We start from the raw sequence: 18,904 nt of genomic DNA, 5'->3' as shown, positions 1-18,904 counted from the left end.
GTAATCGAGCATGGTGATACAATACTCTCGATGGCCAAGATGAGATCTATTAGATAAGGCTCGCCGCATGGTAAATAGGAATGGCCGCCGACAGTGTCCACGTGTGCGCTAGAGAAGGAGGCGAGAGAGCGAGAGGCGAGAGGCGTGAGAATGTGGGAGCGTGCACAGGAGAGACTGAGAGCGAGCGTGTGTGTGTGCATGCGTGCGGGGGTGTGTGTGGTGCGTGTGTGTGTGTGTGTGACTGTGTGTGAGGGCCCGTGTGAGTGTGTTGGACTGGGGGTCATGGACCCGAGACACAGTTGGGAACTGTGGGTATAATCAAGAACGTAGGTGATAGCGTCTGGGTGGTGCATAACAGAGGGCACTACCAGAAAAGATACTATTGGTCGGGATAAGACGTTGCTTTGAGTCCTACGTGTCAAAACTGTTAATCATATTGTGCGGCCTGGTTTGCAAAGGAAAATTTCTTGTGCGAATAACCCCCTGCTTTCTGCGCGCAACGCTTGCTCGCTTACGCGCCACCCCCCCCCCCCCCCCCGTCCTTTCCCCGTCCGCCATATTTGTAGTTTCCCTGTCCGCCATATTTGTAGTTCCCCCGTCCGCCATATTTGTAGTTCCCCCGTCCGCCATATTTGTAGTTTCCCTGTCCGCCATATTTGTAGTTCCCCCGTCCGCCATATTTGCAGTTTCCCTGTCCGCCATATTTGTAGTTCCCCCGTCCGCCATATTTGTAGTTTCCCTGTCCGCCATATTTGTAGTTCCCCCGTCCGCCATATTTGTAGTTTCCCCGTCCGCCATATTTGTAGTTTCCCCGTCCGCCATATTTGTAGTTTCCCCCGTCCGCCATATTTGTAGTTTCCCCGTCCGCCATATTTGTAGTTTCCCCGTCCGCCATATTTGTAGTCCCCCATTTGTAGAAGGTCGCGAGGACAGTAGAGATAAGAGGGGAATGCAGCCTGTGTGGGAGTCACAGGGAGACAGACAGAGAGATTCAGAGGTTATCATCTATACTCCATAACATGAACAATTAGCATTTAAAGTTGTCCATAGCATGCACACCGCGTGTCCACAGAAGTCCAGGGGTCAACCAGCGCTGGGGACTCTTTTTAAGAGTTCAGGGAAAATCCTCTCTCACCAATCTGAGCAGAAGGACCCGCCCTAAAAGGACTCGGGGACGGCGGAGTCAATGCACAGTTCAACAGACCTGACAAGGTTTAAGTACAAAAAAGACAGCACAAAGAGGAAAATTAAAAATTCCTGAGGGATTACGGTAATAATAGACATTATATTAAAATTGATCATATAATGTAGACAGAGAAAGGCCTGGTAGTGGGCCTCATCAGGGCCACTGAGATAAGGGAGGTTACTCTCCTGCACAGAGTGTTGGAACACACAAGGTGGTTCTGAAAGCATATTTCAGATGAAACAATAGAGTTAAGAAGGAAATGGTCTTTACTATACCTAATTACAATTACATTTGTGTCAACTAAATTGTAAAAGATGTCCTGATATTCACATTATGGCTAAAAGGGAATACATATCAGTCATACAAAATAATAATGTTACTGCAATTGAAGTTAAGAGTGTTGTTATTAACCAAGTGATTTAACCTAAAAGAATACGGATAAACAATAGGTATCATGCAACTTGAAAGTTAATGTTATTATTTACACTGGAAAGGATCATTGAAAAATATGGATATTATAAGGATAAGAATGAATAAAAATACATAAAATAAAACTTAATCTTAAAAACCTGTACAAGTAGGACAATTAGATTGATTATGGATTGGATGGATTAGCACTACATCTGCTGGGAAGGGATCTAATATACAAGCTAGGTTCTCAATTTACATTCGGAAGTAATGGGTTTACCTTTCAAATGCCACTAATACTGCTGTTACGCCTTCATAACATGTTAACATTTGATAATATTTTCCTTCTCACTCCAACAGAAAGTTACTTTCTGATTGACCCCATCATCCGCCCACTTACACACACAGGGTAACCGCCCTGATGTGTCTCCATTATACACACACTTGGCTGCATGAGTAGCTGGGGCTGAGGACTCTGTCTCCATCCCTCCACTTCGCAATCTATTCCACCTAATGGGTGGAAATGTATTGTATCCCAGGCACGGCATCCTGCAGTAAGCCAGTATGGAAGGCTGGTTAGCCAACGACGGGTAAGATCCCACCTTGAAACCAGGGACAACCTAAGGCAGGCACAGTCACGATTACTTGGCAGAGTCACTGTGAGCATTGACTCATTCGATCGGGAAGTGACGAGCTGCAACCATCATAGGAAGAGCCGGGTGGGGTGAAGGGTGGAGGAGGAACAGGAGTCAGATATGTTGGCTCAGGCAGCGGAAGTGGTGGACTTAGAATGAGACATGTTGCGTTTTCGTTTATAAAATGGTATATACTAACTCAAGTTACGTTTTCGGTTTAGTGCATAACTTTGTTAATTTCGGGAACAGTTTGGTTTCGGGCGGCTGATGGTAAACCCCACTAATATTGACCTTTGGTTTTGGATATACTGGCTTTGATTTCCCTTCCCACTAGATTGGTTTCATTTAAAGGTTGTTAAGGTTAGGGACTTCAAAGTTGATGACATTTTTGGGTTTGCTTATCATTGAATAAGCAAGGAGGGAATTTGTGAAAAATTAGAGAAAAGTGTGGATACTGTAAACAAACTTTTGACTTAATTGACTTGTGTAGATGCACTAGCACTAATGAGGTATCACATGCATGCTAATAGAATGATGCATCTAACCCCGCATGAAATGCTTACGGGTCGACCCATGCCTTCACCTATTATTCAAGGCCCCATAAGGGACCTCCATTAGAGCAATAAGAAATATAATTGAGAAAATATGTTTGACCACTAACTGCTGTACATGAGTTTATATTCCAACAATAGAAACACAAGTTCCAGAGCGTGAGGAGGAGCCACATGCAGAGACGCCCGGAGCCGACCAGCCGAGCCAGGATTTGATTTTGATTTGATTTGTTTTGTTGTATTGACACACACTTACAGACACCCATGAAAAGACAAAAGAATACAATTGAGGATTGAAACACAAAAGTCCCAGTCTTATTTCCATTGTGGTCCCCAACAGGAGCAACAGCCACATAATTATGCTGAAGCTGGCGAGCCTCCTCCTGACCCTCTATGGGTTTTGGCAGATAACACAGCCCCGGATAGAGAGAAGAGCAGTCTACGGAAAATATCACACTAGACACAGAATCCATGCATATCACAAGAGTTGAGATCTAATGTGTAACTAGGACTGTGTATAGATTGTGTGGAAGTTTCGTAAAGTATATATGTAAGGGAGGATGTTTTGGCAGATCCCACTGGCCCAAGGATGAATCCAGAGGAAGGATGAAACCAAACTCCAGAGGGGTCGGTGTCCAGAGCGCTGGCAGGGTTACAGGCCCTCGAAAACAAATCGAGATACACCGACCCCCTCCCCAGACCTGACGAGGTTTCAAAAGACAGAATAAATTTTAATTCAGGAGGGAGTACGGGAGAAATGGACTTCTCACTCTAACAGAAAGTTATACGTAGGCCTATAAAGAGATAGGTATAGATATATCACCTCATTTTCATTTATTAAAAATAAATAAATAAATAAATTAAAAAATAACATTTTTTATGAGCTCTGCCCACACTTAAAAAAAAAAAAAAAAAAGAGGCATCCCTTTCACCTCATTTCTCATTTATTTTAAATATTTATTGTATTTACTTTTATTTATTTTATGAGTTTTGCCCACACTAAAAAAAAAGAGGCATCCCTTTCACCTCATTTCTCATTTATTTTAAAGATTTATTGTATTTACTTTTATTTATTTTATGAGCTAAAATGGACATACTCTGGAGTCTTTTTTTTTCAGTTCACCTTGAATTGGTTTATCAATGTCTGGCTTACATTTCATGGCTTATTATATTGAAATAACGATTAAATTAATTGGTCCCATGAGAGGCTGGAGGGTGAAACTATAGCTTTAGTAATATTTATAATTTCTGGACATGAAAATCTGTTTATCTTCATTAAATCCTCTCCTAATTGATAGACTTAAAAAAAAAAAAAAAAAAAAAAAGAGGCATCCCTTTACGAAGCAGAGAACCCTCGCCGTTAGGGCTCGGAACTAAAGAAGGCGGAACTCATGCTTCATGTCCGCATCTAGAACCTAGAACTGAACCATGCTTTCCTACAACGTTTATGAAATATTTTAGACTGTGCCTTCCTGTTGTTATCCAGTTTGCATTATTACGGATTGATTATTATGGTTATGGTTATTAACGACAAGAGAGAGAATAACGTCCCTTGGCAAATGTTGTTTTGGTGGTTTATGTCATGTTGTTGTACCCCCCCCCCCCCCCCCCCTCCCATACAGATTCTGAAATGTTGGTGATGATGTGAATAACATATGATGGGCTGTGTGAAATATGTCTATGTTGTTTTGGTGGTTTATGTTATGTTGTTGTACCCCCCCTCCCATATAGATTACGATGGCCTCTGTGAAATATCTGTCTATGTCGAATAACGCCTCTTGGCCATGTTGTTTTTGCCCCTCCCTTGTTTTTTTCCCCCCCTCCTCCAAGAGGGACAGAGGGCAACTCCTCAGCTCCTCATCTGCCCTCATATGTAAATCAGGCCCAGAAAGAGTTTATGGTTACCTGGACGGTGACTTTGACTACCCCCCCCCCCCCTGGACTGCACCGGTACTACCTTGACTTCGACTTTGACTACCCCCCCCCCCCTGGACTACACCGGTACTACCTTGACTTTGACTTTGACTACCCCCTCCGGGACCCGCCACATCCCGGGGTGTACGTGGGCCACACCCCATCGCGCTCCCAGAACACGCACACCACAAGGCAGTCCAGACGAGCCGCTGGGCGATTGAACAAGACAGTAGAAATCAACCAGAGGAGGACGCACGAAATGGCGGACCAGCAGAGAATCAGAGCGTTGAACTGGTTAACTCTAAACCTCGAACCAGGAAAGATCCTGGACGACAGCGCAAGGAAGAAATGGGAAGCACGATACGATGACTACATTAAAGGGTGGCAACGGGAAGGGGTGATGAAACAGGGGCCCTACGATCATAACAGCCGAGGCGCCATACACGCACACATCCGCGCCCAGTACGAACAGGCAAGGGTCCGCCGCGACAACGCGGGGAGCCGGGCAGGGCAGAAGGACGCCCTCGACATCCAGGAGCGGAAAAGAGAGAAAAGCATGTGGATATTGAAAGCGATGGCCTCGGGCCTTCCACCGATCCCGGCCCCTCCCACGAAGGACCCAGTCCGGGGGAACCCAACAGCCCCGTCCTGGACGAACTTTACGACCCCGCTGTACCCCCCGTACCTAAAGAAGGCACAGATGCCCAACAGCCTCCCGACGCCCGCCCACTCCCTTACAACAACCTGACCCCCCACCGCCCCCCACCCATCCCGCCCCGCCACCCCATGAACCCAGTAGTCGAGATAGACTACGCTACACCCCAATCCCCGGTTACGGTAACATGGCATGACCCCGAAGAGACAGACTCGAAACCAAGCGGGCCAGAGGCTCACGTCAGCAAACAAGGAGGACGGAGAGCAAAGGAAGAACTAAGAGCACCGACAATCCCCTTTCAATGTCAGATGATCCCGGGGAGAGCCGGTCCCCTGGGACAGGAACCAACCGAGACCAAGCACCGGAGCAAGGAAGGGACAGGGAGACGCAAACCCAGGCCTCGCTCGTCCTCCCACTCCCCGTCGTCCTCCTCCTCCTCCTCCTCGAACTCCGGGTCTAGCCGACCCCCTTCCCCCGGACCCAGGCCTGGGCCGTCATCGCAAGGACAGTCCGGACGAAAGACAGAGAGAACACGGGTACGGAGCGAATCCCCAGCAAGCAGCAGGAGAAACTCCCGGACCTCCAGCCTGCCAAACCTGAAAGAGAAGAAATCAGGGAAGGGAAAAGGAAAGAAAAAAGAGGACAGAGTTGAAGATACAGCCGACACCCTAGACTGGGTCCCCCAAGACGAACAATGGAAACAAGAAATCCTAGACCAAAGGACCCACCACCTCCGAGAAGAAGTGTACCGCCGGAGTCAGTACCTCCAAGAGGACAGAGACCGGCGGATGAAGAAAGCGAAGACAGGAGAAACGGACACAGAGTCACGTCACGGGAATCGGTTTGATCAGCTCCACATAACGGACCAGGGGAACACCACGACCCCGGCCCCGAATACACGCGCCACCAGCACTCCCCGAGGACCCCTAACCCCGGGACCCCCTCCACAACAGCCCCAAGCCCACGGGATCCATGAAAACCTCGCCCCGGACGGGGGGACGGAACCAATGTACCCGCTAATGGAGACCCAGACAGGGAGACCAATCTACGTTCCATGGACCCACCGCGACCTCCGCGGAATAGTGGAGGACCTTCCCCCGATCAGAGAAGGAGCGGGCAAGTGGATCAGAATCTTCGAGCATCTGACCACCGCGGACCGACTCACAATGGGAGACGCCCGAGCAGTCCTCATGCGAAGCGAAGGACCCCAACCACTCCAGGACGTGGAAAACGTGGCCAAAACCACGAGACAACCAGACGACCGCCCCTTCGACCCCTACCGCCCCACATGGTGGGACGCCCTGAGGGGCCTTTATCCCGCCCAAAATTCAGCTGCATGCATGACCGGCCTGAGAAGGAAGATAGGAGAGGCGGCGTGTGAATACATCAGCAGAGCCACGCAACGGTGGAAAGACGGATTTGGAACCCGACCCGGGGCCACCGATGCAACGGAAGCCATGTTCCGGGTAGCAGTAGAGACGGGCCTCAACGCCAAGACCCGCGAGGGCCTCAAAACAGTGATTGGACTCGGGAGAATGACCTTCCGGGAATGGGAGGAGGCTGTCACGCACCACGTGAACCTAGAACAAGACCGAGAGGAAGAGGATGTCAAGGAGGACCAGGACCTGAGAAAACGACTCCTGCGAATGGATGTAAAGAAGGCGAGCCAGGAGCACAACAGGGACAAAAAGGAGAGACACCGACCCCCTCCCTACTTCGAAGCGGTTCCCCTCATGCCCCTGATGGATTTCCCTGACCAGCTTGACCAGGTCGGTCAAGGAGGACACCTGGAAACCACGGCCCTTGGCTATGGGTACGACCTCCCCTACCCACAGCTTCACGCCCCCTCCCCCTCCCCCTACCTGTGAAGTGCTAGTAACCTCTCCAGGTGGGCATTTCCCCATTCCCAGTCCCTGCCCCTCCCCCTACCTGTGAAGTGCTAGTAACCTCTCCAGGTGGGCGGCCCCACTTCCCGTCCCCGGCTACAGCACCGCCCCCTCCTCCCACCTGATGCAGCCACGCCACTCGGACCAGGGATCTGCGTTCCGGTACCAGGGGCTGCGGCCCGTTCCTTTAGGGCTTGAGGGCACCCCTGGCTGTATTTGCTTCAATTGCTGTATAGCCTATAACCCGGTTAAGGTAGAATGCCATTTTTTGCAATAATATTCCCCGCTGTATTGCTCATGCTCACCAGGATAACGCCCTGCCAGGGCCATTGAATAAACGGGTCTTTTTAATTAGTATGGGGGTGCTACCGCCCATACTCCCATGTGCATCCCTGGCAGGGGCTAATGAAGGATGTTCCCGCTTGCTTTTTATCTTATTTTTCTATAGCTGAAGGTGCTGAAAGGAGAATACGTGATGATATATAGCCTCGTATTCTGCTGTTGGTTTGTTTGTGTGCCCCACCGGGCCGCTAGGAGGGATTGATTTGATTTATCTTTCGATTTTAATGACTTTGACTCGATTTATCCTTTTAATAACTTTAACTTTAGACTTGAAAAAAAAAAAAAAAAAAAAGATTTGTATTTTGATTTCCTTAATTGTTTTGGTTTAATTCCATAATCTCAATTTCTTGCTTAATCACATGTTCTGTTTTGACCTTGCCTTCCGTGTCATTGTGCAAAGGGATACTGCAATGTAAGGCCGGGGTGGATGCCACCCCCTAGGAGGGGTGTGTATGGCATACTCATGTCCGAAGCATGAGTAGCGTTTCTCCCACGTGGTTCCCCATACACCCGGCCAAGCGAGATATTAGGATCCCATGCTCATGGTTGCTTATTTTTATGGTCAAGTTTGTCGTCTTTCTGATGTTATTGATGATGCTACAATGATACGTCAAGCGCTGAGGTCCAACCCCTCGTGTCCCTAGTAAGTGAAGCTGTCTAGCGACGGGTTGAGGGGGACAGCTGTTTTTATTTTTTATTTTTTATTTTTATTTTGTATGGTCGAGTTTGTCGTTATTTTTAAGTGAAAGTCGTCTGACGACGACTTGAGGGGGATATGATGGGCAAAAATAACCTAAATGGACATTACATTATGAATATAGTCAACTCTGGGCCCAAATCTAATAAACACAACATACCACACATTCAAGAGGGTGAAGATGACCCTCGAGCCCCCCTATCAGTCTGCGGAGAACACTCTGCCACAGCCGGACGGCGAGGACACACATATCACACAGAAAGACAACACAACCCGGAGGCTCAGGGACAAGAGAACCCTCGATAACCCACACAAAGGCTAGCACACACACCTGGCCATGAAAGATACTATAAGTTTCTCATGCACCAAATCACGGGAGCTCTTCCGAGGCAGAACCTCCTCGGAGGCGAAGCTCCGGACGACCTCAGCGCTGTTAGGGGACGTAGAATATTCGATCTCTCACGCTTTATGAATCTGTATTACCTTTGCTACTTTACTCAATAAATCCGAGGCCCTCGTGCTGATAGACTTTAGTACCTCTCCGTCTCATTTTATCTGGTCAAGTAACTAGGCAGACTGCTTTTCCCAACATCTGTGAGGGTCTAGGAGGAACCAGGGCCCATGGGGCTCAGAGGAGCCCAGACGTGTTTGGCTGTGCGCTGGAGCAAATCAGAGAGCCAACATGAGCAGGCTTGTGCAGTTACATTTGAGGACGTCTGAGGAGAGAATGTGCGAGGGGTATGTCCATACAAGTCACTGTTTGGAAACAGAAAATGGGCCTGCACACACACCACTGACAGCTCAGCTACAAGAGGGCTCCTACAGCCCTGGAACACAGTGTGTCCCCACCTGGGTGTGTGTGTGTGTGTGTGTGTGTGTGTGTGTGTGTGTGTGTGTGTGTGTGTGTGTGTGTGTGTGTGTGTGTGTGTGTGTGTGTGTGTGTGTGTGTGTGTAGACACTACATCTAGCCTCAGGCTACAGATTCTCAGAGCTGCTCAGGACGCCAGGCTCCGTCTTGTTATAACCAGTCGTCGGCGACCAATGAGGTGAGAGGATGGATCAAAGCTCCGGGGTGGATGTTGAAATGCATGGCTGCCAGGAGGCAGGAGCCAGACTGCACAGGCTTGGCCAACGCCTGTAGCAGCATGCCCTCCAACAGACATGACCTGCGAGCACTCACACTCTGAACGCGTGTTTGGTGTGTCTGTATGTTTTGGTGTATTATGAGGATCAAAGCTGTGTGCGTGTGTGTGTATATGTACATGCGTGCATGTGACCATGTGTTGACGCATATGTGCATGCATGTGTGTGCATGTGTGCGTCCGTGTCCTTCTGGGCACCTTGCGAGTCATGCATGGCTCATGGGCATGAGTCAGAGGCTAGGACAGCAGAGACCAGTCCTAGCTGCATCAAGGTCTCTAAGTGCCCATAGATGTTTACAGTGTGTGAACAGTTGTTTATGTGACAGAGCGGGAAAGAGGGAGAGGGAGAGAGAGTCCGGGAGAGGGAGAGAAAGTGAGGTACAGAGACAGAGAGCGAGAGAAGAAGAAAGAGTTGTTTGGGTTGACTAAAACACGAGACCCGTGTTCTGTTTGGATGAGCGCACAGACCTTTTCACCACCGTGAAGGTGTGTGTGGTGTAGTCGTACAGACAGATGCTCAGATCATCTCTTAAAAACCATCCAAATGAAGCCCTTACTGTCTACAGAGAGAGTACCCCTGTTTGGTTCAGATTTAAAACCAACAACCTTCCACTGCTAATGCTTTACAGCGGTTTCATTTTGTATGCATCACTCCGTTTGTAATCCACCCTGTACAGCCAGCCTGACTCCCTGATGAGCTCTCCCTGTCTGTACGGTTAGCTTATGCTAATAACAAACACTGCTTGTGGCACAAACAAAAACACAATATTGGTTTCGTTCAACGCAAATTGTTCAGGAGAGAGACAGACAGGCAGACAGACACCACAGGGGACAGACGGCTACAGATGTTAACACACTGTCCTTCACCACTTTTCTTCCCCCCCGCTTTTATCAGTTAACTTTATAACCATGTCTATATCTATCACTCTCTCTATGTCACTCCCATATCTCCATATCCATCGTTCCATTTAATAACCCCCCCTTCCCCCGGCTTGTGCGTGTGTGTGTGTGAGAGAGCGAGAGAGACAGAGAACAAGCGAACGAGAGAGAGCAAACAAGAGAGCAAGCGAACGAGAGCGAGCAAGAGAGAGAGCGAGCGAACGAGAGAGCGAGCAAGAGAGAGAGCGAACGAGAGAGAGAGAGCGAGCGAGACCACTGGGCCCCTGCAGCTGGCAGCGGTCCATATTGTTGCATAACAACAGGCTAGCGGTCGCATAGCCTCATCGCTCTGTTATGCTACGCTCAGGATTACCCCGGTGATGGGAGGCCGGCTCGCTACACGGTTTGGTGACCATGGAGAGTGCTCTGGTTTACATATTAAACAATGACCAGAGGCCTTGAGACGTGGTGCGAAGAGGCATGTCTCTGTTGATCACCAGAGACAACGTCTGACCACGCATCTTCAGGAGCTGTCATTAGAGGAGGGGGGGCTTCCTCTGCCCTGTGCCCCCCCTCCCCGTGATCAAGGGTTAGGGCTGGCCCGGGCGTCTGGCTGTCCACCCTCACCTCAGGGGCTGGGTGGTGCGCACACACACACACACACACACACACACACACACACACACGGAATGCAATTGCAAACCCCTCAGGCGAATATCTGAGTCACGGGTGGAGCCTCCACACCTCACCTCTCTATTGTGCAGGGCCTGTCGGACGTCTCCCACCCAGGTTAAGCCCCACCGTCCTCTCCCCACTAAATGGACTGCATTTATACAGCTCTTCCCTAACCAGTGGCCACTCACAGCGCTTTACAATGCTGCCTAACATTCACCCATTCAAGCACACAATCACACCCACGGCGGTGTCAACCAAGCAAGGCGACATCCAGCCCGTCTGGAGCAGTGAGGGTGAGGCGTCTTGCTCAGGGACACCAGGGATCGAACTAGCAACCGTCCAGTTAGCAGCCAACCCGCTCTACCTCCTGAGCCACAAGCCACCTAGGGCCTGTTGGACGTCTCCCAGGCTAAGCCCCCCCCATCCTCACCCCTCATCCAGGTCCCCCCGCGGCTCCGTTTCCCTACATCACCTCTCGCCTCGCCCTTTGAATTCCAGATTCCAACAACCTGGTTGTAGTAGAGGGTGCAGCCCAGCAGCACCACCCAACACCACCACCACCAGCACTCCTTTCATCAACGCCTCCAGCCCCACCCAGCCTCTTAAGTCCATGCAGTGAGACGACACTCGCCACGGTGACCGTAGGGCGGAGCAGGCCTACAGACCAGCAGGTCGCTCTCTGCAGGCCCGAGCAGAGCCGGGAGAAGGCAGAGGGCTCGGAGAAACACCGGGGGACACACCGGACCGTCTCGAGACACATCGTTGCTACTCACACAGAATCACGAGCTGTCACAAATGTTTGGAGTATTGTACCCCGAAAGAAAACAAGGATGTGACACAGACACCCACACCCCCACTGACACCCACACCCACGGCCTGTAATCTCCCATGAGAGGTCTGGTCTGAGGGACAGACAGGATTTTACATTTTCACACAAGCCGTTTTCACCCCCCTCCCTCACCCCCCTAATTGTAAGAGTAGACACAATCCCTGGTTGGGAATCACTGCACAAGACAACGCTGCTACACATGTCCCCATCCGGTACACATGGCCCCGGGACACGTCCTGACGCCGGGAGGATAATGTTCTCCAGTGATACCCAGATTTAGAAGATCTGGTGAATTTGGAGAAGAAGAGAAAGAGAAAAGCAGAATTTGGTTCCAATCTGGCCGGCTTCCCACAGAGCTCAAGGGCTGATGTCAGACGAGCCCGGACAGAACCGGCAGTACTGATCTCTGTACCACAGTTTGATGTTTCTATTGAAATGCTTTCTGTTCCATTACATTCTGCTTTTATCTCACCATCTAGTTTTGCTTTGTATCTTGATCCTCCTACATTGTACGTTATTGCATTCTGTGAAAGCACATTTTGCCTGTGATTTAGTATTATTATTATTATCATCTCCTCCCATGACTCGGGCCCCGTGGAGCCCCTGTGGGGCCCGGCCTGGCATGGGACCGGGCACCAGGATGAGGAGAGGAGGAGGAGCAGGAGGAGCAGGAGAAAGCTCACGCTGTCCCTCGGATCACACAGCTGCTTCCAATGATGGGGATGTACACTTTCATAACTCCTATCCATCAACTGGAGATATTCACAAGAAGGTCAGATTTCCCCCCCCCCCCCCCGCACAAACACACCTGGTCTGTCTACCTCAGCCCATCCTCCTCCCCCTCTTCATCTCAGAGCTCCCCCTCATCAGCAGGGACCCTGCGACTCTTTCTCCACTTAAACTGCTCTGGTCACTTGACAACCTCTGGAGCGTTGCGGAGAAACGCATGCTTCTGTCCATTCTTCTTCTGTGTTTTTATGTACACCGATGTTTGACACTGTAACAACTGCTCCTTCAGCGCAGAGGCCTCGGTCAGAAGAGGAAGTGGCAGGTGTGTTATAGTGACGTCTGGATAGACCTTGAGACCGCAATAGAGAGGGGCAGGGAATCTCGAGCACCCGGCCATAAACACTGGGAGATACAGGATGGTGCAACAGTTTTGGGTGCAGTGCAGGATCACATGCACACACGCCCACACCTGTATACCAGCCGCCCAGACACACAAACAAATGCTCAGAACTGGTACGCCAACTCTCCGCAACAAAACACCCAAAACAATTAGGAGCATGTGGATTTAAATCTCGAACCTACGGTTTTACCTTATAAGGCAAACAGTAGTACGCAAACAGACAGCGGTGAACATCAAAGCATAAACAAAACACCAGCCAGCGCAGCCGCGTGGTTCCGGAGGGCACGTCACCTGTGAGTACGGTCATATCTCTCTGGATCATTCTAGGGAGGACGGGATCTCCGAGCCCCTATCGGTCCATGGTGCCTGCGCCGGCGATCAACCTATGAATGGCAGGGCGCCACGCCGGGACGCCAATCCAACGCTGTAGCGCGAGCGGTTAATCCAGGCCCGGCCCAGACACAAATCCAGTAGGGGAACCACCCAGCCCGAGGCCCAGTTCTGTTCTGTTGTTATCCCCGCAAACTGCCTGCTCCAACACAGGTTGCAGGCTGCGCTCCCGTCACACTGCCTTGCTCTGCGGCTGCACCCAGGTCCCTAGCCTGTGCTTGTCTGCAAGTGTGTGCACGCCCAGACGAGGAGCGAGATAGAGAGGGAGGAGAGAGAGAGGGGGGCGTGTACAGGTCTGTGTGGCAGCCTGTCTAGTCCCTTCAATGTCTCTCTTTCCCTTTCTTGAGGCAGCGAGAACACAGGGGTTCGACCGGAGGAGCCAACCAGAGGCTAAGAGAGTCCGTCTTCCTCTCCTAGTTCCCGCCTTCTTCTTATCTTTCTTCCCTCGTTTCACAAGTTTAGATCCCCTTTTCGGTTGTGAAGGGAGCCACAACAACACGGAAGGGACTGGAACCTATTAGGGCCCTCAAACCCAAGGCATGACGTGACCAGCAGCTAGCCAGTGCAACTCCTGAAATACTCTAGTTACACAATCCCCTCTGACTCCCCCCCGCTGGGGCACTCCCTCTGTTCCTTCACTTTTTCCTCGGACTTCCTGGAGTTATGCAATACTGTTTTCTTCACACTCGCCCACCCAGTCCCCTCACTCCCCCACCTCCTGGCTCCTCTTCCTGCAACACAAGACCCGCCCACACCCCAGTATGGCTGAGGAACATCCACGGGCCCTCCAGCGGTGCAGGGGCCCCGACGCAGACTGTAACTCAATCGGGGCCAGCTGTCAATCAATTACAAGAGCGTTTATTAAGAAGGAGGGGCTTAGATGTTGACAATCTGCTCTGATCTGCATTCCTTGGTTTGAATGCAGGAAGAGGCCCGTATCAGCTGATGATAACACACACACACATGCGCGCGCACACACACACACACACACACACACACACACACACACACACACACACACACACACACACACACACACACACACACACACACACACACACACACACACACACACACACACACACTCTTAATCTCTGAGGGAGATCGCAGTTGCAAAGACTGCATACCGTCACGGTGCAGAGCAAAGATAAGAGAAGCCGTCGGCGAGCTCCGGGGTGCTGCTGAGGTAAGAGGTGATAGGAGGTGGAGATAGCCCCATGCTGGGCGGCCTGGACTACCGCTACTCCCCACGGTGCCAACAGGACGTTCAAGGCTACGGCAATGGCAAGTGTGAGCAGGAAGTGGATCCTGCCTGGTTTGCACCGTTTATGATCGAGTTCATCAATGATTCAGCGCTCCACGCGAAGCATGTCTGGTCTGAGCTCCAGTTAAAACGAGCCCTTTGTGACGGAGGTGTGTGAAACATGCCTAGGAATGGATCCTATTAATAATGCATGTGATGTTTTTGACAGTCATTCCCTGGACTAGAACTTCACCTTGGTGCCACTCCAGCCCCAGAGAGGACAGCAGGCAGAGCTGCCCTGAGATGCCAGACAGAGACAGAGAGAGAGACAGGAGGAGGCAGATATGCGAGAGGCTCTGTGCTGATACACGCAGGTCGCCACAGGAGAATGCAGAGCAGGAGGAGTACGAAGAGGAGGAGGAGGAAGAAGAGGAGAAGGAGGAGGAGAACTAGCTCGGGCAGAGGTTGACTCCATCTGGGAGTGGTGGCCTTGGGCTGTGTCCGTGTGTGAGAGTGAAAGTATTCCCACTACCCTGCCTTCTCTCCTTCGTATTAATGTTTCATGGAGCTCATTCACTCAGCACAGCTAGCCCGCCGCCGCCGCATGGAGGCACTTGAACACTCCAGGTCCCCATAACGCCACTCAGCCCAGGTAATAAATCATCCAACAGGTCAAGTCCCATAAAGCAGGAAAGCCAACACCTACAGCAGAACAATGCTGTGTGTGTGTGTGTGTGTGTGTGTGTGTGTGTGTGTGTGTGTGTGTGTGTGTGTGTGTGTGCGCGCACACAGGAGTGGAGCACACCTTGATTTGTGTGTACTCCCCATATCAGCGGTATATCATGGTAAAGCGATTATTTATTCAGAGAAACAGAGAGGGATCTGTAACTCTGTCATTACTCTGTAACAGAGACGCCCTCTACACAACACACCTGGGCAGGATAATGACCAATATACACGCATACACACAGTGTATGGTGTGTGAACCTCTGTGCAGGCTCATACACAAAACACACACACACACACATGTATATAAACAAATGCACACACACACACACACACACGTGTGCTCACACACATAAATCCAAACAAACGCAAACACACACACACGTGTGCTCATAACACACTGAGCAGCTCTTCTCCGTCAGCAGTGAGCCCCCGCCCCCGCCCCCATGTCTATATAAACCTCCCTGCTGGAGCCCTGGGATGCCCGGTGATAAACGACAGAGCGGTTCAAACACGTCTGACATTCAGCGCTCAGTTGTTTTTCTCTGTCTTCTCCCCGGTGACCCCAGCCGGGGAGTTACACAACAACCTGTTCCCCGGCACCTCGTGTCCAACGTTTGGTTGTCGCGTGGAACTCAAACACTGGGGCCCGTCCACCCAAGTAAATGTGTGACCGTACAAGGAGTTATGATACATTTAGGGCATTTAGCAGACTCTTTTCGAAGAAGCCGCCTTACCGTTCTTTCTCTCCCGCAACGGCAGCAGGCTGGGGGCGGGCTGCAGGGACAGTTCCTGCAGCTCATTGGTCACCGCCTCGCTCCGAGGGCTGTGGGCGGAGCCGGCTGCCCTGGCAACCAACATGCTGCCGGGGCTAGACTCCTCCCTCTTCTGTGGGTCCACTGTTGTCAGGTGTGACGGACAGGACACTGTAAAGAAATTGAATAATAATAATAATAATTAATTAATTAATATCCAGCAAAAGTGGCAAAGTCCACTATCACCTCATAGAAAAAGTTACCTTTATTTTGTTAACTAACAAGAATTTTATTCTTTGTAAGAAACATTTCTTGGCAGAGTACATCTTGTAAAGATCCTGGTACAAGAAATACCTGCAGCTACCAGGAGCCATTTGAACAGGCTCGGACTTGTAGGCAGCCAAGTACCGGAACACTAAAATTCTCTATTGTGCAATTATGAATGAACACACACACACACACACACACACACACACACACACACACACAGTTCCAGAGTGACACCCTCCGTATGTCAAAAGGACAAAAGTTGCCCATTAATTACTGTTTACGAAGGCGGGACAGGAGCCCACTGCTGTGTTTTGCATTGATCCCAATCTACCAGTGTGTGTCTTCCAGTCACGGGGCCTTGTTATTACCACAGCAGGCAAAACACCCAGGAAGCTGGTGGTTTGCAGGCCTCTTTTCCTCTCACACTACAAGCGAGTCTGTGCAATAACATCATTAGTGCCGACCACTGGGGCTGTGTGTTAGCTTGCCACTAGCTTCACCGTACATCGTCGAGGGGTCTCCCACACAGATGTCTCTTCAAGGTTTACGATCTGCAGTCTGATTGTATATGAGCCTTGAGACCACGGCTTGTTGAAGTTCTCTATGCTCCTAAAACTGAAATGTGTGAGAGCAAAGCAGCCTGGGAAGAAAGGTATAGCGCAGCAGCACTCTATGAATGATTAATAAGATCTTGTCCATGCTTTGCTTCCTACACTTTTTTCTGAAGGTTTACCGGCAACAGAGTACAATGCGAAAAACTGGCTGCATTTAAAATACCAACCACTAAAAGACGATCGGTTAATTAATCCCGATACATCTGATTTTGATATGTAGCAGTTAACTAGTATTTATTTTGAAATCCAAGTTACATCTGCAGGTGTGCATGAGTCTATTAACGTGAACTTTCGCCCACTCATGGTTAACAAACACAGAACCTAAAAAACATGTTTGACATTAGTCGAATGTTAAATATCCTAAACACAGAAAAGGGTCATGCATAGCAACGGAAGAATGTACTAGTAAACAAACCCATTGTGGTGGCTAAGTGCCCTGCAGGGTACAGGACTGTTTAAACAGACCTGCTGCTGCTGCCGTAATGTGTTCTCAAGCTAATAAAATAGCCTGCAGGCCACATCATGTGGTCGGATCCCAGTCAGCCAATTCTCGCCATTTGTTTTTACATAGACGAGTCGCGAAAAAAAAGTGTTAAGTTTCCGAATTGCAAACTTGCAACTTCTTGACAGCAAAACCTCAAAGAAAAGCATGAGCATGTTTTTTCAGCAAATCTTTATTGACAGATTTATGTCAAACATGACACTCTGAAGCCTGCCCTTTGTACAAACTTCAGCATCAAGCCCTAATCGTTACGTGCATACTCGATTGGGAATAAGAACCACCCTTCCATTAGGGACCTGCTCCCTTTCCCTGCTGGTAGCTCCTCTACCAGGAGCCTGACTGTTCAAACCTGCAGCGTGCATTGTACTGGAACAATACAAGACATACCTCCCTACATGCCTACACTTGTCCCCAGGTGTGGATTGCAATAGGCCGATAAAGGCGCACACACACACACACACACACACACACACACACACACACACACACACACACACACACACACACACACACACACACACACACACACACAGGTCTAGCATTCCAGTTATTGTGCAGGCTGATTACGACAGGTTGAAACAGCGAGCTTCACAACAAGCCATTAAACTCAGCACAGAAGCTAAAACAACTTTCTCCCCGGCCCTAACTTCACCATCAGAGGCAACAATCAAAGTTATGATTGATGAGCCGGCGGGGGGAGGAGGAGGGTGCTTACCTGTGCCACTCCGTAGTCTAGGTGGGGCTCCTTCCCATGTCAACAGGAGAGACCTCCTAGGTGATCTGTGGAAGGAGAGGAGGAACGGGTCTTAGGAGTTCAGAATTCCTTCACGTCAGACACTTAAGGAAACAGTTGTCTGACGAATCCTCGACATCTGAACGACTTAGGGTTGTTGTGTGTTGTGTGTTTGCGGGGCTCCGATATGTCGGGGTTCAGGCCCGTGAGGAAGAGGAGGAGGAGGAGGAGGAGACCCCCCCCCCCCCTACACACACAGATGTCAGCTGAACAACATAGGCCACCGCCTCTGGACGCTGTTGTTAGCTCACCTGGGCAAGTGGGTGGGGGGGACGCATAGACACACACACAGTAACACAAAAAACACGCGAGTCAGAACACACACACACACACACACACACACACACACACACACACACACACACACACACACACACACACACACACACAGAGTGAAGACCACCACTGGTCAAAGCCATCGTGGTTGACACGAGTGTGTTGAGTTCCAGATCCCAGACTAGCAGCAGGCTAGCTGTTGCTAGCTGCTGTTAGCTGCTGCTAGCCGCTGTTGTGCTAGTCAGCGCGAGACGGCGGAACAGCAAACCCCCGCTGAACTCCGTCCACACAGGCACTATCAACCCCCCCGGATGGTGTGATGAGTGCAGCAGCAGTGCGTGTTTATTGTCGTAATGCTGGCTTACTGTTCATGGCCGCCCGGGTGAGCTGATCCTGAGACACCTCCG

General features: G+C 50.2%; 1 protein-coding gene across 2 annotated transcripts in view; it reads right to left on the bottom strand.

The window, feature by feature from the left end:
* The window catches only part of mrtfab (myocardin related transcription factor Ab), a 49,956-nt gene that overhangs the window by 30,894 nt on the left and 158 nt on the right, over positions 1–18,904 (bottom strand). The window contains exons 1-3 of one of the 2 annotated variants that reach the window (XM_084475283.1): positions 18,863–18,904; positions 18,144–18,208; positions 16,025–16,213 (exon numbers count right to left, since the gene is read on the bottom strand). The exon at positions 18,863–18,904 is cut by the window's right edge and continues 158 nt beyond it. In XM_084475283.1, coding sequence (XP_084331409.1) covers positions 16,025–16,148 — 124 coding nt within the window. In that variant the 5' untranslated portion in view covers positions 16,149–16,213; positions 18,144–18,208; positions 18,863–18,904. Of the gene's footprint in view, positions 1–13,219; positions 13,920–16,024; positions 16,214–18,143; positions 18,209–18,862 lie in introns of those variants that run through there. The other variant, XM_084475285.1, reaches the window with a different exon arrangement.

Source organism: Micromesistius poutassou (genome assembly GCF_964030765.1).
Source record: "Micromesistius poutassou genome assembly, chromosome: 11".
NCBI classification, from domain to species: Eukaryota; Metazoa; Chordata; class Actinopteri; order Gadiformes; family Gadidae; genus Micromesistius; species Micromesistius poutassou.
The sequence above is the reverse complement of the archived record's forward strand: the minus strand, read 5'-3'. Positions and strand labels throughout refer to the sequence as shown.